The sequence below is a fragment of the Scyliorhinus canicula genome, chromosome 13 (genome assembly GCF_902713615.1).
Source record: "Scyliorhinus canicula chromosome 13, sScyCan1.1, whole genome shotgun sequence".
NCBI classification, from domain to species: Eukaryota; Metazoa; Chordata; class Chondrichthyes; order Carcharhiniformes; family Scyliorhinidae; genus Scyliorhinus; species Scyliorhinus canicula.
In genome coordinates, this window is record NC_052158.1 from 63029537 (window position 1) to 63055437 (window position 25901).

Sequence of the window (25901 nt, forward strand, 5' to 3'; positions counted from 1 at the left end):
GGAGGAAACTGGAGCACCCGAAGGAAACACACAGTCATTGAGCGTATGCGCAAACTCCACACAGAAAGTGACCTGAGGTGGGAATTGAACCTGGGTCCCTGGTGCTGTGAGGCTAACCACTTTGCCACCGAGCGGCAATGTGATTTTGTTTACGGCTCAACTTTACCCCATCGTAATTTTCACTCTCCATCTGCATGATGCAGAGCCATGAGATACTTAGTGATTCCTGAAATGTTTGGGTTTGTGTTAAGCCTCATATTATCAATATGTGAACCTACTGGTTTCCACTTGAAGGTCTGGCTATTGTGGCTTGACAGAGTCCTTTGTGAGCTCGGAGAAGGGCAAGCGACATGGCGACCTGATCGTGACAGCATCATCAGTGTCCTAGGCTTCCTCGTGCATATCCCAAACTGCTAGAATGAAAATGTGGAGGCCCCTAATGGGATGCGAGGGAAGCTTCAGTACACCTGCCGAGTGCTCTTCATTATCAATGAAATCACTGTTTAAATGCAGTGCGAGGACTGACTAGGCCACGCCACTCAGGCAACGCCGGACGTGAAATTGGAAATCTCCAGGCAAAGGCTGGGTCATGAGTCTTTGTCAATAATCAATAATTAGATGATGGTGCTGCTAAATCTCTCTGAGAGCACACAAAAATAACCTGACTCACAGCTCAAATCCATGACTGAGAGTCACAGATCACTGCGTCCTAAAGGATTATCTTGTGCTGAGATCTCAGTATGAGGTTGAGGTTAAAACATTATTCTTGTATGAGGGATGGTCTATGGAGAGCTGCCGCAGTCGGCATTCAGATCAGTCCTAAGATGGTTAAGTGAGAACCAGTGATCGATGATTGTCCTCCTTGAGGGGCCTTGCAACGCTCCAAGTATACTGCCCTGAGTACACTGAGGTTGGCAATGCCGCTCCTGGCTCTTGAAGGCTGCCATGTCAATGCATTTCCCGTTATGGTGGAATGGACAACCTTGAAAGTGGGAGGGGAAAATCGCAAGCTGCTTTCCTACTGGTGGAAAACTGGGGTGGGATTCTCTGATCCTGGGGCTAAGTGTTGAAGCTGTCGTAAATGCTAGAGCATTTTACGCCGTTGTCAACAAGCCCCCAGGTGCACCGATCCTGTGCTGCACTGGGGGCCAGCATGGCACTGGAGAGGCTCACTGCTCCAACTGCCGATACTGGCGTCAGAACAGGCGCCGCAGATCCGCACGTGCGCTCTACGGCCGGCGCGAATTTCTGCATGCGCATGGGTTGCCTTCTCCGCGCCGGCCCCAACGCAACATGGCGGAGAGCTACAGGGGCCTGGAATGGAGGAACATAGGCCCCACCAGGATAAGGCCGCCCGCCGATCGGTAGGCCCCAATTGCGGGCAGGATACCATGGAAGGCCCCCCCCGGGGTCGGATCCTCCCTTCCCCACACCAGGCGGCACATCGCAACATGGATGTCAAGGTCCCGCCGGGTAGGACCACATGTGAACGGCCGGTTGGACTCGGCCTGTCTCGGTGGGCACTCAGCCCATCACGCGCAGAGAATCACCGGGGGGGGGGGGGGCATAGAACGGCCCTCGACTGGCGCTGTGCCAACTGCGCCGGCTCCAATGGTGCCGATTCTCCGGTCACCGGAGACTCGGCAGACCGGCTTCTGGGCGGCGCTACGTGAATCGTGCCCCCAGCCGGTTTTCCGACCCTGCACGGGGCCGGAAAATCCCGCCCCTAACTTTTGGCCGCATTTCCTGGTCCTGCACGCCACGATGCCCGCTGCGGGACCACTGAAGAATAGCAGCCCATGTCTTCTCTCTCATTACATCAGGAACTCATTGGACCAAGCCTCACATTCCACCCCTAGCTTTGTTCAACTTTGGCTTCACATTTCTGCAGTGATTGCAGACCAAAGATTCATCTTCCAACGCTTCCAGGCCTTAACAGCCCCTCTGCCCTTCCAAACTCCAATATTCACTTCTGCGTAATGCCCAGGACTGTCATGATATACAGACAGGCACTTAATGAGATACAGACAGGCAGCAAATGAGCACAGGGAACAGGACATAACCAATCAGCAGGCAGAACACTTGGGAGGTGGTTTCCCACTATAAAAGGCACGAGGCACTCACACTCCGCCTTTATCTACTGGGGACATCTACAGTGAGTCCAGTGTACATATCACGTAACGTATACAGCACATGGAGAAGAGCTAGTCTGGCTCAGTCTAGATAGAGAAATCTTATCTCGGTTAGCAGAGAGTCGAACTCACAGAGAACTGTGCTAACTGTGTGACAGGTTCAATAAATCAAGTTGAACTCACTTCAAGGTCTGGAGTCTACTTGAGTTATAGCTGCATCCAGTTGCAGCCCATGTTATCTCAACATGCTTAACACAACAAGGACCATCTCCAGATGCGCCAAAGTGAGGAGCAATTTCTAATGTCAATAAAGCCCACCCAAGACTAATAAGTACCAGAGGCTAGGCATTCTTGTCATGAGCTCCCATAAGTGATTGGAGCAGGATTTCCACCCACTTTTTGTCAAAAATGGCACTGTTCCAAAACCCCTGCAATGGGGCACGTAACACGATAGGCAAGTGCACACATTTGTTCTGGTAATATAATACATGCATAAAGGAGAGTGCGCAGAATGGTAAAAGCCCACCCCCTCCACAACCTCACTCGAATTAACTGTGATACTCCAGTGAGGCACATACCATCAGAGCCAAGGTGCTACCTTAACCGCTACAGTTTAAGCTTAGTTACTTGCCTCTAACTGGTATACCTTTCCACCCACTTTTATGATTTTCACAGAATATGGGACAGATTAATAGAATTCAATACTGCAAGTGCTGGTGAAAATCCCCAGAGAACCCTTTAATCATTTAAGGGTTTGACTTATTCAGTCACAGTAAATCAACAATCACCCCCAGGCATCGAAACGATGGAGGAAAACATTTCCCGGAGACAGCTCATGCCCCGCTGCCATAACTTGGCCTGAACTGGAGCAGGACGTCCCTGGACATTGGTGAGTGTGGTTTCTGACCACACGTTCAGTGGAGTGTGAGCAGCTGCGAGGAAATTTCCAGACAGTGTGTCCTTGGCAAAAGCAACATCACTGGAGGTCTGCTCGGCTTCAGAAAGGGTTTGTTTGCGAAATGGATATAAATTCCCCTTGAGCATTTTTTAAATCGGACCCATGACCAGAAATTCAGGAATGTTGCCACTTACAATGCAAGGAGAGCAATGAGCTGTATTGGGTACACTGTACTATGCCCATAGCATTGGCAGAGCATGTTTTCCAGAGGCCATCATAGATCCAGATGGTCGTGATCAGTGAGCCAGATGGGCTGGATATCCTCCACTCATTGGATGTCATGGAAACAGAGGTAAGGACTACTCCCAGGAAGGCCAACAGTAGACAGAGAATCTGAACGATTGTCGCTCCCATTTCTTCCAACTGCTGATTAAATGAATGTGAGCCAAGGGAACCTGAAGCTCTTTATCTGCAAGAGACAAGTAGAGTGAGTGTTAATTATGTGTCCAGCCCTGGAGTGGGAAATAATCGCCTTGTTAAAGTGCTAGAATCATAGAATTCCTAATGTGCAGAGCGAGGCCATTCGGCCCATAGATTCTGCACCGACCCTCCGAAAGAGGACCCTACTCCCTCAGCTCTATTCCCATAAACCCACCTAAACCTTTTGGAACTAAGGGGAAATTTAGCGTGGCCAATCCACCTGACCTGACCATCTTTGGACTATGGGAGGAAACCGGAGCAGCCGGAGGAAACCCACGCAGACAAGGGGAGAATCTTCAAACGCCACACAGTCACCCAAGGTCAGAATCGAACCCGGGTCCCTGATGCCGTGAGGCAGCCGGGCTAACCAATGTGCCACCGTGGCGCTCAGTGTTGGTTGGATCAGGATTTTAGTGCAAGGCAAGTGGGAATGAACCTCAAGGCCAAGCATTTGCATAAGTAGCATTTTCTGTTTGTGAAATACTCGAATAAGTGAGATATGTTTACATAAACAAAATAAGGACTTCAGCATTTTATGCAATTGAATGCGTTGCACAATTTATTTTCATTGCCGCTTGTTCCGGATTTGCTCGTCGTCTTTGAAAAGTGCTTTTCGTCACTCGAGCACACCAAGACTCTTCTTCCTGCAAACCCGGCAGAATTTGTTTTATTGCAAGTCCTTTGATTTATTGGGGAAATCTGGGTTCGAAATAAAGGTTAGAGCAAATTGGCCTTTGACATTTCTCCCCAAAACCTTTCACGCAGCATTTAGCCAAAGGCTTTAAAATAGAATTAGCTACGAATCCACCTTAAAAGGCTGACGAGTAAATAGTTATTTATTAACAGTTGGAAACTTTTGGGATCTTTGAACAACAATTTGGTACATTAAACAAGCCACAAAATAGTCATGAGACTTCTTTTCCCATTTCCTCCTCTCAATCTGAATCAAAACCTTTTGAATTCATGAAACCTTGGAAGAGCATGAAAAGAAAAACAATTATAAAGGTGACATTAAAGCGACCTCAATAGCTGATTAAAGCTGACTGTCTTTATAAAAGCCTTTGTAAATGTTTCAGAAGCTGTAATAATCCCAAAACAAAAGTGTTTTATCTTATGGTTTGTGAAAAGGACAAAAAAAAATCAAAAAAACACAAAAATAATCTCCAATTCTCTCCCCCAAAATGCTCTCAAGGTGCAGTGAATTATGGATTTCACAACCCAGACAGAATATGTGAGGGCAGTAATGTGGAAAGAAATTGGGTAAACAGCGTGAAAATACAGGTCGGCCATGATCTAATTGACTGACAGAACAGAGGGGCTGAATTGCCTCACCCTGTTCCTATGTTATGCTGATCTACTGAAAGTCTGGGGTAAGTGTTAACTTGTTTCGATGGGGAGCCCTCTTTCTTGTAAATCTGAAGATTGTGCTTTCAAAGAACAAAGAAAAGTACAGCACAGGAACAGGCCCTTCGGCCCTTCAAGCTTGCACCAACCATGCTGCCCGTCTAACTTAAAACCTTCCGTACTTCCGGGGTCCATATCCCTCTATTCCCATCCTATTCACATACTTGTCAAGATGCCCCTCAAATGTGACTACTGTACCTGCTTCAAGACCCCCCCCCCCCCTCCCCCTGGCAATGAGTTCCAGGCTCCCACTACCCTCTGTGTAAAAACGTCCCTCGCACATCTCCTCTAAACTTTGCTCTTTGCACCTTAAACCTATGTCCCCTAGTAATTGGCTCTTCCACTCAGCCCATTCCCCTCATAATTTTGTAGACTTCTATCAGGTCGCCAGTCAACCTCTGTCATTCGAGTGAGAACAAACCAAGTTTATACATCCTCTCCTCATAGCATCTACCCTCCAGGCAGGCAACATCCTGGTAAAATTCTTCTGTACTCTCTCCAAAGACTCCAAATCCTTCTGGTAGTGCAACGACCAGAATTTAACACTATATTCCAAGTGTGGCCTAACTAAGGTTCTGTACAGCTTTAGCATAATTTGCAATTTTCAAACTCAATGTCCCGTCCGATGAAGACAAGCATGCCGTATGCCTTCTTTTTTTTTCTTTTATAAATTTAGAGAACCCGATTCATTTTTCCAATTGAGGGCAATTTAGCGTGACCAAGCCACCTCATCTGCACATCCTTTGGGTTGTGGGGGCGAAACCCATGAAAACACGGGGGGGGCGTGATTCTCCGACCCCCACGTTGGGTGGGAGAATCGTGGGAGCTCTTGGCGATTCCCGCCATGCCGCCCTGGAACCCGCACGCGATTCTCCCACCCCACCCCCCCCCCCCAAAACGGCGTGCCGAGTTTTAAGACAGGCCGCTCGGAGAATTTCTAACGGTCGAGCGGCGATTCTCCCGCCCGGATGGGCCGAGTTCCCTGCCCAATCCGACCGGTTCACGCTGGCGCCAACCCGGTCGCTACCGGCGGGAACAGCGCACGAACGCTGCATGTGCGGCCTGTGGGGGGGAGGAGGGAGGATCGAGCACCAGAGGGGTGCTCAGGAGGGGTCTGGCCCGTGATCGTTACCCACCAATCGGCAGGACAGCGTCTCTAAAGTACACACTCCTTTCCTCCACCGCCCCGCAAGATCAATCCTCCGTGACTGCGGGGAGGATGACAACCGCGCATGCTCGGATTGGCGCCAGCCAACCTGTGCAGGCGCATTGTGCTTTCAAAGAACAAAGAAAAGTACAGCACAGGAACAGGCCCTTCGGCCCTCCAAGCTTGTGCCAACCATGCTGCCCATCTAACCTATTCCCATCCTGTTCACATACTTGTCAAGATGCCCCTCAAATGTGACTACTGTACCTGCTTCAAGACACCCCCCCTCCCCCCGGCAACGTGTTCCAGGCTCCCACCACCCTCTGTGTAAAAATGTCCCTCTTTCAACGTCCCTTTGAAAGCACAATGCACATGCGCGGGTCATTTAAGCGCCGCCGACCACGTCATTTACGCGGCGCCGCTTTGACGCGGGCGCTAAGGCCCGGCGTGCGTAATTGACGCAGCGCCGCTCCTAGCTCCCTGGGGGTGGGAGAATAGGGGGCGAGGAGCGGCCTCCGGCGCCAGAGTGAAACACTCCAGTTTTCACTCCGGCGTCGGCACTTATTTCCCGTTGGGAGAATTGCGCCCGAGGAGAATGTGTAAACTCTACACAGACAGTGACCCAGAGCCGAGATCGAACCTGTGACCTCGGCGCCATGAGCCGTATGTCTTCTTGACCAGTTTATCCACCTGCGTTGCCACTTTCAGTGATCCATGGACCTGCACACCCAGATCCCTCTGCCTCTTAAGGGTTCTGCTATTTACTGTATATTTGCCACCTGTATTAGACCTTCCAAAATGCATTACCTCACATTTGTCTGGATTGAAATCCATCTGCCATCTCTCCGCCCATGTCTCCAACCAATCTATATCCTGCTATTGTCTCTGACAGTCCTCATCACTATCTGCAATTCCACCAACCATTGTGTCATCCATGACTTGAGCCTGCAATTCAGGCTGACACTTTGGAGCAGTACTGAGGAAAGGTTGCACTGTTGGAGGGCTTTTTTGAATGACACCGTTCATTGTAAAGCTGGTGTTTTTGCAATCTCCTGGCCAATGTTTCTCTCTCAAAATGTACTGTTACCCCTACAGACAGGTCAACTGGTCACTCAATTCACTATTATTTGTGGGACCTTGCTGTGTACAAAATATTTGCAAAGAAACCAGCAGCTACATTGCATTTCACAATAGTAAGCTATTGATTGTAAAACACTTGGGGTTATTCCATGGTGTTATGTAAAATCCAAGCTCTATCTTACTTATGTCATGCCCAGTAAAGGCATGTCATATTCCTAATTTAAAAAATGGACTGTATTCAGTACAGAATTTTCTGGAGCTGCCTTTTCTTTCAAAAATGGACTTTAAAAGGCTGCTAAGATGGCTGCCCAAGGTCAGGTAGTTTTTGCAATTGATGCATTGACTCGGAAGTAACTCAACAAATGAGAAAGCTCCTAATTCAATGGGATGATCATGGGTGGAGCACGTCCTGTGAATAGATATACCAAGACAAAACTCTTTGTGGAATTCACACTTCCTATTGTTTGCGGATTTATCAAAAACTCAAAATCTATTGACTCCTCTGTTCACTGTACCACATGACTGAAACTTAAAAAACAGTCAAAATATAAGTAGGTGTGAATGGTCATCATCCTATACATATCCTCCCCCCACCCCCAACAACCCCCTGAACATTCCGATCATGTAGCAATGTCTTTGAACTTCGCATCATTCCAAGTGGACAATAGAGGTATTGATCATGTGGCCACCTGAACAAAACTGTCCCCAGATACCAATTTTAATTGCTTTAAGAACTAAGGAGCAACCATTCAGTCTGCAAACAAAAAAAATCAGCAACTGCCTATGCCCAAAGCTGGAGACTACAATATGGTACAATTTCCAAATCTGTTCATTTTCAAGTTTACAAGTACGGAAACTTATGTCCTAGCAATAAGACATCTAACAACTAACTTGGTGACCAACTAAAACTCTACCCCTTTGAGGACATCCTGCAATGACTTGGTAAACATCTTTGGATATTAAATTCTCCTGGCGATGGACAAATTCTCTACTTCACCAAGCCTGCAATGAGATGAACCAATCTCAGGAGCTATGGGGCGGGAATCTCCGTCCGGTGCAGCGCGCCCCCGGGATTCTCCAACTTGCCAGCCGGCCATTGGGGTTTCCCATTGTGGGCAGCCCCACGTCGTCGGGAAATCCCCGGGGCTGCCGGCAAAACAGAGAATCCCGGCAGTGGAGAATCCAGCCCATGAACTATTCCTTTTTTATAACTTTTAAAAGTGCACTATCCTCTTCGACTATATTTTTCCTCAAGTGCATTTGTGTGTATGTGTGTGTGTAGGTGAATGAGTAATGTAGTATTAGATTTTTGAAGTGAGCATCTGAATAATTATTTCTCTTCATTTAAACAGCCAAAAGCTTGCTTCTGGTTATTCAAATTAACCATACACTCAGGGGTTATGAAACACACACATCTTCCCTGATGCACCATCAATTGGACTCGAGTCGTGAAGTAGTTCCAAACAACAGGCTTTAATACACTAGATGTGTGCCCGGCAGTAGACTTACAGAGAAAGGCCGACTGCCAGCCGGAACGGGTTCTTATACCCCACCTCATAGGTGGAGCTACCAACCTCTCAGCCAATCGGCGGGTAGGCACATGACTAGCCTCAGCCAATTGGCAGAGAGGCACATGACTTGTCTGAGCCAATGGGCAGCGAGTTTTCTGCACCAATGGTAGCATGGTTCTAAGGTACCGTAATCTCCCTAGTCATACTACCACATTCCCCAATAAAAAAACAGACAGATTACAGAAAGTAAGGGAAGGAAACTGGGGTTACAGTTCTCTAATACCTGCCCATAACACTTAACCTTTTGTTACAATCCCTGCTGATGTTACTACTCAGCAAGTCTGATCGAAGCCGCATCGGATGCCAGGAAGATTGCTCTCTTCCTCTCTACTGTGACCACACTATCCACATTGTTAACTCCCTCACCTTTGCTGAAGATGAGGACAAGACAAGTCCTCAAAACAGTCCTGATGAAGTTCGACATCAAAGTCAGCTAGAGCTTTGAACGCTATGTGTTCCAGCAGAGGCTTCAGGGTAAGGATGAATCTTTTCAGTCCTTCTTAACCCATCTCCGTTTCCTCACGCATCCTGCAACTACGGCTCCACTTCCGACTCCATGATCTGCGACCAGATCGTTTTCGGGGTCCACTCCGATTCCCTTCGCCAGCAGCTCCTTAAAGTAAAGCAGCTCACCCTCACCACCGCCATCGAGACCTGCGTTCTACATGAGCACGCTAATAACCGGTACTCCCATCAAGGCGGCGGAGACGGCGCGGCAAGGCCCCCATGATGAGGAGCGGGTGCAGGCCGTAAAACAGCTCCAGCGCCTGAGTCTGGGTGAGGGCAGCCATTTTGCACACTTTTACCGGGCTCCTGCGGATGCGCGCAACAACCAAGGGGACGGCAAGGCCGAGGACCGAACTGTGCAGGTGCGCACATCGTTTGACTGCACTGCTCATGCGCAGTGGCGCACGGAGAATCCTGACGTCGGCGCCATGACGTGCAGCAACTGTGGGTCCGCCCACTTAAAGCGGCAATGTCCCGCGTAATCTGGACGCTGTCTCCAGTGTGGCAAGCTTGGCCACTACGCAGCCCTGTGCAGATCTACTCAACTGCCCACCACACATCGATCCCAGCAGCTGCGCAGGAACGTCTGGTCAGTGCAGCACCCCGTTGCAGACTCCTCAAACGCCGACTCTATGATTTCGACCTGGTCTACACCCCGGGCAAGGAGTTCATTGTGGCCGATTCACTCTCGCTCCATCACCACGCCGTGGGAGCAGTCGGACTTCGTCTGCCAGATCGACGCCCATGTTGAGTTCTGCGCATCCAACTTTGCAGCCACTGACGAACGGGTCGTACAGATTCATCATGAAATGGCCAAGGATCCTCTACTCCAACAGGTCATGCGCCATCTCACAGATGGTTGGCAAAAGGGCCAGTGCCCACAGCTCTACAATATAAAAGACGATCTGGCAGTGGTCGATGGCATACTAATGAAACTGGACAGGATAGCAATATCACAGAGTATGCGAGAGCTCGTCCTCGGCCAACTCCAGGAGGGTCACCTGGGGTTGGAAAACTGTCACCGGTGAGCCCGAGAGGCAGTATATTGGCCTGGCATCAATCAGGACATCGCCAATACTGTCCTCAATTTCCCAACGTGCCAACGGTTCCAGCTGGCTCAGCCGAAAGAGACTTTGCAGCCGCATGAACTGGTGTCGTCCCCATGGACCAAGGTTGGCATTGATCTCTTTTACGCAAAAGGCCGGGACTACGTCCTCCTCGTGGACTATTTTTCTAACTACCCCGAGTGGTCAGACTGAATGACCTCACATCAGCAACAGTCATCAGGGCGTGCAAAGAGACCTTTGCCCATCATGGCATTCCACGCATGCACGGACTGGCCAGCGTGATTTGGCGCATGCGCGGGGGTTCTCTTCTCCACGCTGGCCCCTGGCAATATGACTGAGCCCTGCAGGGACCCAGCGCAGTAATGTAGGCCGCCACGGAACCAGCCCTCCCGCCGATCGGTCGGCCCCGATCGTGGGCCAGGCCACCGTGGGGGCCCCCCCAGTGTCGGATCCCCCCCGCCCTCCCCTCCTCCAGGACGGCCCCCGCACACTCACCTTCCAGGTCCCGCTGTGTGGGAGGCGAATAATCCACGCCGGTGGGACTGGGCCACATTCGTCAGTCACTTGGCCCATCGGGACCTGGAGAATCGGCGGGGGGGGGGGGGAGGGGGGGGGGGGGGCACTGTCAACGGCCCCCAATCAGCGTGGCGGCGATCCTACCGGCGCCCAAAAAACAGCGCCAGAGAATGGGGAAGCCAGCGTCGGGTCGGAGAATCCCGGCCCTTATGTCCCATTCTCCGGTTTCTGGACCATTCTGTTCTTGAGCTTTCTGTCCCTGCATATTGTCCTGCTTGTTCTGACAGTTTCTGTGGAATACAGATTCCTCCTGAGTCACCTTGTTCCAACTGAACTCAAATTGCTTTTGTTTTTCTGGGTGGATCTCTGGTTTTGAGGCAATAGCCAATTTTTTTATACCATGTTTCTTTTAAAGAAATAAAACCTCATTAAAATGTCGGCATCTAAACAAAGCCTCAGGCTTATGGGCAACTTAAAAAAATTAAACTAAAATTCAAAGCTATAAGTTATTTCAATCAATATCTACTTCTTAACAATTATAATATATATTTATTTATAGTTCAACTTTTCCAGTTTTGAATTTCATTGCAATACCACCCCCCCCCCCCCCCCCCCCCCCCCCCACAATGGTTGACCTGCAGGCGTGGGGCCCAATTCACCTTTGACCTTCCCACCACCTATCCACTCACCACCGACCTGTTAGAAATTTTGCGGGGGCAGACGAGGCTGAGTGGCCCTTAGGTGGGCTAAGATCCCAGCAGGTAAACCACCCAAGGTCTGACCCCTGGGTGCCCCTCCCTTCCTGTCCTCACCAACATGACCCTCACTCCACTTGACTTTCCCCCACCCCCCCATCCACACCCCACTCAGGCCTCCCATCCTACCTCTCGGGTGGTCCCCTACACCTACTTTTATCCTGGAATCCCAGCCCTCAGACACATGAGACTCGGTAGTCCCAACAGTTGGCACCTGTCACGGTGGTGCAGCTGATGCTAGAGCGCTGCGACCAATCGGATTCGTCGGCAGCTCTTGGAGATGAAATTTCTTCCATGGAAATGGCTAAAGCGCTGCAAACATTGGTGGGGATGGGTTACCTGCCACCTCCACACCACCACCCACCCCTAACATTTCCGGTGGTAGGGCAGCACGGTGGCCTAGTGGTTAGCACAACCGCCTCACGGTGCCGAGGTCCCAGGTTCGATCCCGGCTCTGGGTCACTGTGTGGAGTTTGCACATTCTCCCCGTGTCTGCATGGGTTTCGCCCCCACAACCCAAAAATGTGCAGAGTAGGTGGATTGGACACGCTAAATTGCCCCTTAATTGGAAAAAATAATTGGGTAATCTAAATTTTAAAACAAAAAACATTTCCGGTGGTAGGGTGAAAATCCTACCCAATGAGATTATTAATTAACCCTGTCTTATTACACAACACCAGATCTAAAATACTCTCTTCCCTGGTTGGTTGCAAAATGTATTCTTCTAAGGAACTGTCCTGAATACCCTACATGGACCTATCTTCAAGATTAGCTTTGCCAATTCGATTTTTCCAATTGATGCGAAGATTACTGTTGCCTCCACCAACTTATCCTCCTCCTTGAGCCCAATATTCCACTTATTCAAATTCAGTTAGAAGCCCCATATTCTTTCGTTCAACCCCCCACCTCCGAAACACCCCTATTTTCTCTTCCTTCTGACTCATATCATTTTCTCAGTAATTCCCATAACCACTCCATTGATTCTCTTTCAATTGAGTTCCTTCAAACTTAACTTCCCCTTTGCCCCTAGGCTAATTTATATCACTCCCTTTCATCAAGTAAAGCAAATACTGACTCATCTATCTCCAATTTGCCATTTCACGCAAGGTCTTTGAACATATCTTTCCCATCTCGCATGCTTTGACATTGGCTCAGCTGATTGGTTGCCTCCATGCTGTATTTGATCAGTGCACAACAACAAAACTGTTTTGGTTAAGCAGCAGGAGGCATCATACAAGATTGCATCCTTCTTGTGCTCATCAGATTCCTTGCTGCCTTTGACATGTTGGACATTCTGTTCCGTCCATTGCCTTCCATGGTGCATCACCACGCTTAAGTAATTCGACGCAACCAAGCTCCTCAAACTACCTCTCTTCCTGGAACTTGCATGACACAATCCCTACCCAGCAAAGACACCCAGAAATAGAAGGTCAGCTTTTGCACAAATTGATCTCTCTGCTGCCCACACTGAAACCAGGACTGTTGCTGTACCATTCAATTATCAATCATGGAGACATTGGAATTTACTACAGCTTCATATGGACCAGGATGAAACCTTTATTTTTGTATTTTACCAGAAGCCACATGTACCTGGCACCAACCTCATTCAATCTCCCCATATTGCTCAGTCAGCAGAGCCTGAGTATTCTGCTCTGTTTGACTCTGAGTTCAGCTTCTTTTTTTTTGAATTTGTGGGATGTGGGCTGCTCTGATGAGGCCTGCATTCATTGCCCATCACTAATTGCCCTTCTACTCCACATACAATGTTTCCCCAAAAACCTTTCCTTTCACTCCTAGACCATTGCACCTCAACTCATTCTCTGCTGCTCAACTCTTATCTCCAATCTTCATCTCTTTGAGTACTAGTTTCTATAATTCTTTCCTTGCCAGCCTCCCACCACTCAAAATCCCCATAGCAGGCCAGCTTAAGGATGGTGAGCGGGTGCTCCTGTTTTTTGGGGTAGCACAAGTGGATAGCACTGTGGCTTCATGGCGCCAGGGTCCCAGGTTCGATTCCCCGCTGGGTCACTGTCTGTGCGGAGTTTGCACGTTCTCCTCGTGTCTGCGTGGGTTTACTCTGGGTGCTCAGGTTTCCTCCCACAGCCCAAAGACGTGCAGGTTAGGTGGATTGGCCATGCTAAATTACCTGTAGTATCCGAAAAAGGTTAGGAGGGTTTATTGGGTAACGGGGATAGAGTGGAAGTGAGGGTTTAATGTGGGTCGGTGCAGACTCGATGGGCCGAATGGCCTCCTTCTGCACTGTATGTTCTATGTTCAGCTCGGGGTACCTGGCTGGTAAGGGGACAGGGATTGAGAAAAAATGACCATCTTCATATAACATGGATAAGGAATTAATCAGCAGCCAATGGAACTGAACACCAGAAAGAGGCAGTGTAAGGGAATTAGAGCAGAAGACCACAAATAAAATGTTACTTTACGACTAACTTCACCTCCTTGCATATCTTCGTAAAACTATAATCATTTATTTTGCTGCTGCTTAGATGTAAAGGCTGAGAATTAGGAATAGCAGTTATCCACCCACAAGTGTGGAATAACTATTGCCCCTGTACAAGTCTATTCAATACTGGGCTGCATTTCCTATTCCACACTTAAGATCATTAAGGCTTTATCATTGTTAGGAAAACAAATGATTTTTTTTTTAAATTTGGAGTATCCAGTTATATTTTTTTCCCAGTTAAGGGGTAATTTAGCAAGGCCAATCCACCTATTCTGCACATCTTTGGGTTGTGGGGGCGAAACCCACGCAGACATGGGGAAAATGTGCAAACTCCACACGGACAGTGACCCAGAGCCGGGATCAAACCTGGGACCACAGTACCGTGAGACAGCAGTGCTAACCGCTCTGCCACCACGCCACCCTAACGAAGGTAGTTTTAGGGGATTTATAGTTGTATGAGTAAACATTAGAAATAAGGTAGTTTTAGGTGGGTTTAATGTAATGTTTCTGTGTCTGGGTGAGACCTGTAGCTAGATTTATGCTGGGCAAGGTGTTAGTATGTATGGGGGGCTGGTTTCAATTGCAATAGGGATTCTATTGTGCTTAGAGAGGGCTACGATATGAAAAATAAATAAAGTAAAGGAGTGGTCACTTCCCACAGAGAGAAAGCTTTCCATTATTCTTAATTTTTTTTTAACTGAAAGCCACAGCAGCTGGAACCAGATCATCATGGAGTGAACAGCTCTTACCTCTGATAGGAGAATCTGGACAGGACAAGGGATTTTCAATGATGGAAATTTCCAAGGAAACAAGTCACAGTCCAGGCAACCAGGAAATCGGAACAAAAAGAGTTTCTTAAGAAGGCTGGAGTTAAACAGAAAAGAGGAAATGAGAAACAAGAACAGATCACTGCTCAGTAAAGTCACAGAGAGTTGAAAAAGCATTGGATCGTGAGAGGCCAGAAGGATATCTAGAGTGGTGCTAATGTTTGTGAGACATTACTTGAAATAATCAAGTGGCTGGATCTCAGAGTCTGTGTAGAAGCCTTTCAGACCAAGAAATCCTGAAAGGTGTTGATTTAAAATGCTGGACTAGATTCTCTGGGAAAGGTGGAGTGGAAGCTCTATTCACAAGATTCTTCTGGAAAACATGGACTGGATTTCAGAATGCTCTTGGAAAGCATGATTACGAGAAAAGATTGTAAAGCGAGTTTGAGCGAGTAGAGACCGAGGAGGCAAACATAGATATTCACTTGGGGTTTCAGAAAGGAGTGTGTATTTGGCCACAGGCAGTATGTGTGCTTCAAAGGGACTTTGTGTGTTAATGCGACCACTGTAATTGTCAAATGTATTTTGTCACCTGAAACTTGTGTGTATTTGTTAAACCGAGGGGGGAGTAAAGGAGTATTGTATTATGATCCAATTTTTACTTGTGTAATAAATGTCTTTTTCCTGGTTGTTAAAACTAATCAGTGTTGCTGTGACTCTGTTCCACCACACTTCATTTAAAAAATAAATAAATTGACAGTCTTTTGAGCCAGAGTTCCATTCTGGGATCTATCCATCCAATTAGAACGCAAACTGGGATTGTGACATCATGGGTAGGATTCTCCATCCCACCATTTTCCGGTTAGGCGCGCCCCACTGGCAGCGGGATTGTCTGTCCCATTGTGAACACCCCCACACCGTCGGGAAATCCGTGGGCGTGAGTGAACTGCCAACAAAGCAGAGAATTCCACCGATGCAGAATCCAACCCCATATATATTGGCCTCCTCCGGAAGTTACCATCATCACAAATGCAAGTCTTCAGCCAATTCAATTCACTTCACATGATATCAAGAAATGACTGAAGGCATTGGATACTGGAAAGGCTATGGGCCCTAACAATTAGTACTGAAGACTTGTGCTCCAGAGCTAGCCACAACCCTGACCAAGCTGTCCCAGCGCAACACAGACATCTACCCAGTAATGTGGAAAATTGCACAGCAAGTCTTGTTCAAAAAAAGCAGGACAGATTCAACCTGGCCAAGTACTGCCTCATCAGGCTATTCGTGATCATCAGTAAAGTGATGGAAAGTTTCATTGATGGTGCTATCAAGCAGCACAGACATGTGCTCACTGATCATGCCTGTGTTCCACCAGAGCCTCTTGGTGCCAAACATGGACAAAAGAGCTGAATGCACGAGGTGAGATGAGAGTGACTGACCTGGACATCAAGGCATCATTTGAGTGAGTGTGGCAGAAAGGAACCCCAGCAAAACTGGAATCAATCGGAATCAGGGGGAAAACCTTGCACTGGGTGGGGGAGTCATACCTAATACAAAAAAGGATGGTCATTGTTGTTGGAGACCAATTATTTCAGTGCCAAGGCACCACTGCAGGAGTTCCTCAGGGTAGTGTCCTCGGCCCAACCATCTTCAGCTGATTCATCAATGACCTTCCTTCCATCATAATGTCAGAAGTTGGGATGTTCACTGATGATTGCACAGTGTTCAGCACCATTCGCAATTCCTCAGATACTGAAGCAGTCCATGTTAATATACAAGGAGACATGTACAACATTTAGGCTTGGACTAATAAGTGGCACGTAACATTTGTGCCACAAGCAGTGACTATCTTCAGCAAGAGAAATTCTAACCATCATCCCTTGACATTCAATGGTATTAGCATTGCTGTAACCCCCACTATCAACATCCGAAGAGTTACATTGAGCAGAAACTTAACCGGACTAGTCGTACAAATACTGTGTCCACAAGGCACAAGTCAGGAGTGTGAATCCACTCTATTTGCTTGGATGAGTGCAACTCCAACAATACTCAAAAACCTGAATACTATCTAGGACAAAGCAGCCTGCTTGATCAGCATTCCATCCACCAATACAACATTCACTCCTTTCAATATTAACGCACAGCGGCAGCAGCAGTGTACACTATTCGCAAGGTGCATTGCAATCACCAAGGCTCCTTCGGCAAACCCACAACCTCCACGACCTAGAAGGACAAGGGCAGCAGATGCATGGAAACACCACTACCTACAACTTCCCCTCCAAGTCACACATCGCCTCGATGTGAAACTATACCGCCGTCCTTTTACTCACGCTGGCTCAAAACCCTGAAATTCCCTTCCGAAGAGCACCGCGGCCTACACCCAACACATGGACTGCAGTGGTTCAAGAAGACAGCGGTGAGGCCAATACGGGATGGGCAACAAATGCTGGCCCAGTTATTATCCGTAACATGAAAGGGTAAGGAGAGTGAGAAAAATAAAATTTTAAAAGTGAAATCTGATCGACAAAAATATACCCCACATAATTCATTAAAGAAAAAAAGATGTGCGTTTGTGCAATGCTTCTCCTGCCCTGAGGACGCCACAAAGCACTTCACAGCTAATGAAATGCTTTTGAAGCAAATTCAATTTGCTAACGTAGGGACAGTGTAAAACAAAAATGTTCACAGCAAACTCTGACAAGAAGCAAAGGAAAAACGAGCAGATAATCTTTTGTGGATTGTTAGGGGATAAATATTGACAAAGACAGCTGGGAAGAAGTCCTCTACTCTTCAGAATAGTGCCATGGGGTCACTTTCACCCACCCGATAGACCACAGGTGGCCTCAGTTTAACAGCTGCTTCTTGAAGACAGCGCAGCACTCCCTCAGTACCACACTGGGTTGTCGGCCTTGATTTTGTGCTCAAGTCCCCGGATGGAGGCTTGAAATTAAAACCTTCCAACTCAGAAACCAGCATGCTACCACTGAGTCACATTTGACGGTGAATAGATGTTATTGTAACTAAGCTATCTTACTTCAATTAATTTGAAAGCGATGCCAAAGACTGGTGTAAAACAATGATCCAAGCTGTGGGATAACAGGCCATTAAAACAACGTTAACAGTAATATAGACCAAATTCTAGAATGTTTTTACCTCTGTGTGTTTGTCAGTCGACCCGAATGTCCTACGAACTGTCTGTTGCGCAAATAGTAAGTGATAGGAACTCTCTCATCTTTCTCGCCCTCTCTACCAAGCTTTGAAGTACAGGTGGGGTGTACGGTGGGGTAACGGTGGTGACCTTGTTTTTGCAAATAAACCAGATTTTGCAAGCCCTCCCACTGTTCAGAGAGCGGCTCTCACTCTCCAAAGAGGTCAGAGTTCGAGAGGACAGAAGCGATGGGCAAACGATTGAACGCAGAATTAATCTCACAGCCAAGAAAGAAAGCATGAAAGACATATATATATTTTTAATAATCTTTATTGTCACAAGTAGGCTTATATTAACACGACAATGAAGTTACTGTGAAAAGCCCTTCGTCGCCATATTCCGGCGCCTGTTCAGGTACACAGAGGGAGAATTCAGAATGTCCAAATTACCTAACAGCATGTCTTTTGGGACCTGTGGGAGGAAACCGGAGCACCCGGAGGAAACCCACGCAGACACGGGAAGAACGTGCAGACTCCACACAGACAGTGACCCAAGTCGGGAATCGAACCTGGCTCCCTAGAGCTGTGCAACAATAATGCTACCCATTGTGCTACCATGATGTCCGATTGCATTGCTATAGCGCCTTTCACAAACACATATTGTGTTATTTCTAATGTATTACTTTTGGAGTGTGGTCACTGTTGTAACATCAGTAACGTGAGAGTTACATTCTGTTCAAAACACAGCTGGTGATTAAGCAGGAAACAAGTGGGCAGTTAGAACTGATTACTACAGTGTCTCAGTCGAATCTGGTTTGGAGCCCCTTCTGCTACATGTGGACCAACAAAGGAATGTTCTAAATGGAAGTGACAAAAACAGAAGCCAGAAGAGGTTTCTTCACTTGAACAGGAAATGCCGAGGAGATCTAACAAAGTTGAGCTAAAGTTTTCAAGATAGTGAAGATGTTGAGAGGTTCGTGTAAGATTGTTATCATTTTGACTCTATTGTAATGGAAACATTGTTATGGGTGTCACAGTGGTTATCACTGTTGCATCATAGCACCAGGGACCCGGGTTCAATTCTGGCCTTGGGTGACTGTCTGTGTGGGGAGTTTGTGCATTCTCCCCGTCTCTGTGTGGCTTTTGTCCAGGGGCTCCGCTTTCCTCCCACAGCCCAAAGATGTACCCCATTGTGTTCAGGGATGTGCAGGTTGGATTACGGGATTATGGCCATAGGGCAGAGTGGATCGGTGCAGACCCGATGGGCTGAATGGCGTCCCTCTGCACTGTAGGGATTTTATCATTTAAAATGGGGGGAGTGATGTGAAACAGGCTGCCGGCTTATGATCATACCTTTCATACTGTTGATTAAAGTCACAATCGCCCCCATTGCTTCCATTGACTAGCAGTCTCAGCATTAAGGGAGCAGTAGACAGAATGTTAATACTGGAAAAGTTCCAAAGTAGTTTCATACATCCGTTCATTCAAAATTTGGAAAAGTTTAAACACGTGAGGCTAATGAGACAGAGGGTTTACAGTATTTAAAAGAGGATTGAGTGGGTATTTGCAAAGGAGAAACAGTGAAAGTTGAGGGAAGTGGGAGTAGTATGGACTACTCCAGTTCAAAAGCGAGCACCTGCACATGTGCAATGGGCTGAATGGCTTCCTCTTAGACAGCAAGGAGGGAATTTCTCGAATCTCCCTCAGTCCAGTGGGTGTGAAGCAGAGTCGAAGTCCTGCAACACGGTCGCACACGTGGCTAGCACTGTGGCTTCACAGCCCCAGGGTCCCAGGTTCGATTCCCCGCTGGGTCACTGTGTCTGCGTGGGTTTCCTCCGGGTGCTCCGGTTTCCTCCCACAGTCCAAAGACATGCAGGTTAGGTGGATTGGCCATGCTAAATTTCCCTTAGTGTCCAAAAAGGTTAGGAGGGGTTATTGGGTTATGGGGATAGGGTGGACGTGAGGGCTTAAGTGGGTCGGTGCAGACTCGATGGGCCAAATGTCCTTCTTCTGCACTGCATGTTGTATGTTCTATGTTCTAACACCTGCGCGGTCCAACATTGAACTGTTGCAACTGGGGGTTTCCAGGCAATTTGAACTGTCCAAATCCCAGGTTGGGGCTGGTTTAGCATAGTGGGCTAAATAGCTGGTTTGTAATGCAGAACAAGGCAGCAGCGCGGGTTCAATTCCTGTACCAGCCTCCCCGAACAAGCGGCAGAATGTGGTGATTAGGGGCTTTTCACGGTAACTTCATTGAAGCCTACTTGTGACAATAAGCGATTGTTATTAATATTTTTAAAAGAAGTAAGCGCCCGCACCATTTACTGTGCTTCCTAGCTGTGCCAAAGGAAGTTCAAGGATGGACCTTGCCATTGAACAGGATGGCAAGTGGGGTGGGCAACTGCAGCTGAAAGGTTGACTTCAAAAATAAAGGTATTCATTTCTTGACAGCGATCTCTGGATGACAATTGACCTGTCTGATAGAAAACTTTATAACTTGGATCCCACACCCTCCTGCCTGGCCTGGCTGTGCACTGGCAAAATTACATAGCCTGCTAACCACATGAAAGACAGGTCTGTGGCACTGTGCCTGGCATTGGCCCTGTTTCGATACGGCATTATCTTGAGTGGAGTCCACGGTTGCTATTTTTCTCTGTATCCTCTGTCCAGGTCGCCTTGACCAGAGGGAAGTGTCTGCCATTACTATCCCTCAGAAAGAATACCTCCCACCATTCCCTATGCTAGGAGAATAATCTCCAATGGCCGGGATTCTAAGTGTCCGTTCACAGCAGGCATGAATGGCGATGGGAGTGCAAAATATCGCGAGAGGCCCAAAGCACAATTTACTTGGCAGGATTTCCCCTGGCAATTGTCCCCGCCAATGATGTAACGGCTCAAGAAAAATGAGGGAGCAGTGATGAGGGAATATGCTTGAGTTTGGCTGAGGAATCGGACGGGTTGCAAAATGAAATTTCCCAAACTGCGGATTGAAAAGAGGTAGATGTGGAGCCAAGGTCTTGACACAGTGCCTCCCTGTTTGTCCAGCTGACTCTTTCAGAGTCCAGCTGGATGGGATTCCCCAATGGAAACCTGTCCCCGCCACACGATTGCACGCGTTCAATATTCCCACTGGTGACCCTTTAAATTTCCATGTGATCGCGTGGGCACAAAATGCCCATTCCCGACATTCCACTTCCGGGGCAGAGTCATCCACTCTGGGCCTATGTCCCAGGGCGGGAATGGGAAGTCAGAGTGAATCTGGCCACAGACCTTAGCGGGAAAATGCATTGAATTGTGTGACGCTGGATAATTACTTATGCAACTGGGGGTTTCCAGGCAATTCGCACGGCAGGAAGCCATGTGCCCCAACATATCTGGGTGCCTATTCAGTTGTCGTGCATTGGGGTTCGGAGCAGGACATGACAGTCAGAACTCAGCCAGCACCGGCCCCAAGGTTCAGCAATGCCTCGCTGGACTCACTTTTGAATTCAATGGAGAACAGCGTTCACCTGCTCCTTTTTCTGACAGATGACAAGAAGAGGCCCACCTGTCGCACCCTCCTAGAATGGGAGGCATTTTCCAGTGTGGAGGAGTGACAACACTATGCTGTGCAAGAAAAGGATGAATGACCCTCATCCATGCCGCCAAGGTCTGTGAGCCGTCCTATCCCCATACTCACCTCATTGAATGGGAACTGGAACATAGGCCTCCAGCTGTGCTTCCCTTGCATAAAAGCCCTTTGCAAGGTGCCTCGTAGTCCCATTGCAGGTAGGGAGACAACAGCGAGTCACTGAATCAGCCACAAGGTGGACACAAATTTTGTGTGGTGGAGGGTGGAGGTGGGGGGGGTTGCTTGTGGCAGGGTGTGGGGGGGTGGGGGGTGTACGTGCGCTGGTTACCATAGAGGATAACTGCAGATCTTCCTGCTGCCATGCACCTGTTGTCCTTGTCCTTCTCGAAGTGGTACATCTTTCATATGGCACACATGTGCCAATGGGTTGGTGGTGGAGATTGGCAGCATGCAAACTTAAGGTGTGCCGGAAGTGCTCTCGAACCACCTTTATTCCTTATGCAGGAGAAGATAATAATAATGCCACAGGGCTAGTGTGAGAGGGAGAACACGAGAGGGCATGTGCCCAATCGCCGCCCCCTCACAGTATATGAAGATCAGGCTGCCGAGCTGGCAGGAGAGCACCTCGTCTGGTTCTGTGGTGATGGTGAGGCCAGCCTCCCCCAGCCACACAGAGAGGAAGCATGTTTAATCTCAGCACACCGGAGCCTGAGGCTGAGAATCTGAAATGTGAGAGGCTGCCCACACAGTTACTCATTCTTTTCTCTTCCCAGTACAGGGGTGCCAGCAGGAAGATGGTGAGGGCAGCATAGCCCTGGGACTATGAGACCATAGATCCTGAGCTCAGTACCGATCCCAGCTCACTGAGGACCGAGGGCAATGACAATGATAATTAATTCTCACCTGTAGAGGAGCTGTCACAGCGTTCACCTGCTCCCTCCACCAGCCTAGAGGCACCCGCCTCGTTGGGTTTTGGATCTAACTTAGAATGAACCTAGCACTGCAGTGGGAACCTCAAGGATGCATGCCCCGGGCAGCACGGTGGCCTAGTGGTTAGCACAGCTGCCTCACGGCGCTGAGGTCCCAGGTTCGATCCTGGCTCTGGGTCACTGTCCGTGTGGAGTTTGCACATTCTCCCCGTGTCTGCGTGGGTTTCGCCCCCACAACCCAAAAATGTGCAGGGTGGGTGGATTGGCCACACTAAATTGCCCCCTTAATTGGAAAAAATAATTGGGTAATCTAAATTTATAAAATAAAAAATAAAAGTAAAAATAAGGATGCATATCCACAGCAGGAGGAAGGAGGGACAGCTACGGTTCCCGGCACTGGTAGGACTGCTGGAGAAGAGGCTTATGCTAAGTCTGAGTCGGACGACAGCCCTCTAGGAGTGGTCTTGGACAAGATGCAATGAGAGGTGGCGGAACTTCAGGCAGTGGTGTCAGATGCCCTCAACAGAGCGGCACAAGTCGGGCAGGAGTCTGCCCGCCTGTTCTCTGATGTAGTGGCCTGACATGTGCATAGTAAGGTCACCGTGGGGAGGTTGACAGAACCTGGTCCAGCAGAGTGCACAGTTTATACCAGAGATGCACTTTGACCTGCACTCCATCACTGTATCCCTGGGCAAACTTTTGCGAAAAGGGGACAGGACAACTTGACCTCTATCCAGGTGTCCCTTTCAGGAAGGGCACTTGGGAAGCCAAAGGGAGGAGGAGCTTCCGGTAGACACCCCTGGAGCTTCCACTCAGGATTCTCCAAGGCTGTCCCGACATTCCGAGCCTACTCTGCTGTGGCACTGTGGCTTCACAGCGCCAGAGTCCTGATGCGTTGGGTATTCTGGATCTGTGGAGACTGCTTTTACCTCAGCAGTAACACATACAGGCTACCAACACTTGAAATAGTACAACACTATTTTATTAAACTAGGAACTGTTGAATATACTTTCACTGTGGGTCGACACTATGTTAGATTAAACTGAAGACCTATGTCTATCCTAACCAGTCTATACTATCAGCACATGGTAAAGATCTGTGCTACAAGCTGCGAGCTCTGTCCTTCTCAGAGGCTGCATCCCGAATGAGCGGGAAAACTAGTGCCCTCTGTCTTTATAGTGAGTGTGCTCTAACTGGTGATTGGCTGCTGTGTTGTGTGTTTATTGGCCTTGCAGTGTGTCAGTCAGTGTGTGTCTGCATCATTATATACTGATGTGTATATTATGAAATCCTCCCTTTTATTTAAAAAAATGTGCGGTTGTGGTAATAAATAATGTGTGGTGAGAATGTTCCTAACTACGTGTGGAGTGTGAAGGCATATTTACAAGACTATGTCTAAGCTATTTACATGGGAAGGTGTCTAGTGCAGATGAACAGTATGCAACAAAATAGTAACTAGAGCAACATTATATACAAACCAGTGAATCGAGTAAACAAAGCAACAAAACAATTCAGAGAGTCCATGAATTCAAAAAATTCATAAATTTAGTCTCTGAGGTGGGCAACGAATTCTGGTTGAGTAAAGGAGCATTTGGCCCTGTTGAGGTGGAGGCCATGTTCATGTATCCGTCTGAGGAAGCGCTGGAGGCGATTAACGTGCTCCTGCAGGGTGGTGGACCAGATGATTATGTCGTCCACATAGACGCGAACGCCTTCAAATGCTTCCATCACCTGTTCCATAATCCTATGGAACACTTCTGATGCAGAGATGATCCCAAATGGCAAAGGGGGGATTAAACGTGCAGTTTCCTGCTGGATTCGTCGAGCTGGATCTGCCAGAACCCCTTTGAGGCGTCTAGCTTGGTACAGAACTTGGCATGAGCCATCTCACAGGTGGGCTGTTCGCGCTTCGGAATGGGATAGTGCTCTCTCATAACATTGCGGTTGAGGTCCTTGGGATCAATGCATATTCTCAATTCGCCGGAAGGTTTTTTCACGCATACCATGGAGCTGACCCAGTCGGTCAGTTCCGTGACTCTGGAAATCACTCCTTGGTCCTGGAGGTCCTGCAGCTGCTGCTTGAGGCGGTCCTTGAGGGGTGCTGGGACCCTGCGAGGTGCGTGCACCACAGGCGTGGCATTCGGTTTCAATAAGATCTTGTAGGTGTACCGGAGCGTACCCATGCCCTCGAAAACATTGTGGTATCGGTTAATAATGGCATCCAGCTGCGCCCTAAAATCAGTGTCCTGAGAGGCAGATGCATCAGCAGGAGAGAGGGAGTGAACCCTCTGGACCAGGTTCAATAGCTTGCATGCCTGCGCATCAAGCAGGGAGGCTTTAGAGGATCCCACTATTTCAAAGGGAAGGATGGCTTTAAGTGACCTGTGCGCCACTTCAAGTTGGTATGAGCCACTGGCAGCAATAGTATTGCCATTATAATCTAACAGCTGGCAGGCTGATGGCAGGATGGTTGGCTTGACACGGAGGCTTTCGAGGTCAGACCACACAATGAGATTGGCGGAGGATTCGGGATCGGTTGACTGTGAGGGTGGCACACCACTCATCATCCGGATCAATGCTGTATACCGGTAGAGGCTGGACTTTTTGCTTTGGGGGGACCCTGTGTTTGGTAATGATACCGACTCAAAAAGGTGTCTTTGGGTCCTCGGTGTCAATGTCAGGCAGCAGGTCAGAATCGGGTTCAGTGACCGTGGGTTGAATGGCGCGGACATCCCTGCGTAGCTGGTTGGAGCGACTAGAGTTGGCATGCTGGGTAGACCTGCATAAAGCAGCGCCAGGGACCTGATGTGTTGGGTACTCTGGATCTGTGGAGACTGCGTTTACCTCAGCATTAACACATACAGGCTATCAACACTTGAAATAGTACAACACTATTTTATTAAACTAGGAACTGTTGAACATACTTTCACTGTGTTGTGTGTGTTGATTGGTCTTGCAGTGTGCTAATCAGTGTGTGTCTGCACCATGATATACTGATGTGTATATTATGACAGGCCCCAGGTTTGATTCCTTGCTGGGTCATTGTCTGTCGGAGTCTGCACGTTCTCCCCGTATTTGCGTGGGTTTCCTCCGGGTGCTCCGGTTTCCTCCCACAGTCCAAAGATGTGCAGGTTAGGTGGATTGGCCATGATAAATTGCCCTTAGTGACCAAAAAAACTGTAAATGGTCCCTCCCACCTTCAAAGGCCTGTTTGGCATCCGGGTTTTTCAATTGGCAACACCAACGACTCCTTCTGAATCCTGGCCCCCCAAATTAACCCCTCCTGTTCCCGTCCCACACTAACACTTCCTTTTCCCCCCGCACTGACCCCTCCTGCTCTCTCACATTAACTCCTCCTATCTCCCCCCCACACTAACCCCTCCTGCTCCCCACATTAACCCTTCCTGTCTCCCCCACACTAACACCTCCTGCCCCCCCCACACTAGTCCCTCCTGCTCCCCCAAACTAACTA

At 48.4% G+C, this 25901-nt stretch overlaps 1 protein-coding gene across 1 annotated transcript in view; it reads right to left on the reverse strand.

Moving 5' to 3' along the window:
- LOC119976586 (claudin-15-like) overlaps window positions 1-18054 on the reverse strand; it is a 62777-nt gene extending 44723 nt beyond the window's left edge. Inside the window, exons 1-2 of the mRNA XM_038817189.1 lie at window positions 17936-18054; window positions 3225-3499 (exon numbers count right to left, since the gene is read on the reverse strand). Coding sequence (XP_038673117.1) covers window positions 3225-3444 — 220 coding nt within the window. The 5' untranslated portion in view covers window positions 3445-3499; window positions 17936-18054. The remainder of the gene's footprint in view (window positions 1-3224; window positions 3500-17935) is intronic.
- Between the last annotated feature and the right edge of the window lie 7847 nt (window positions 18055-25901).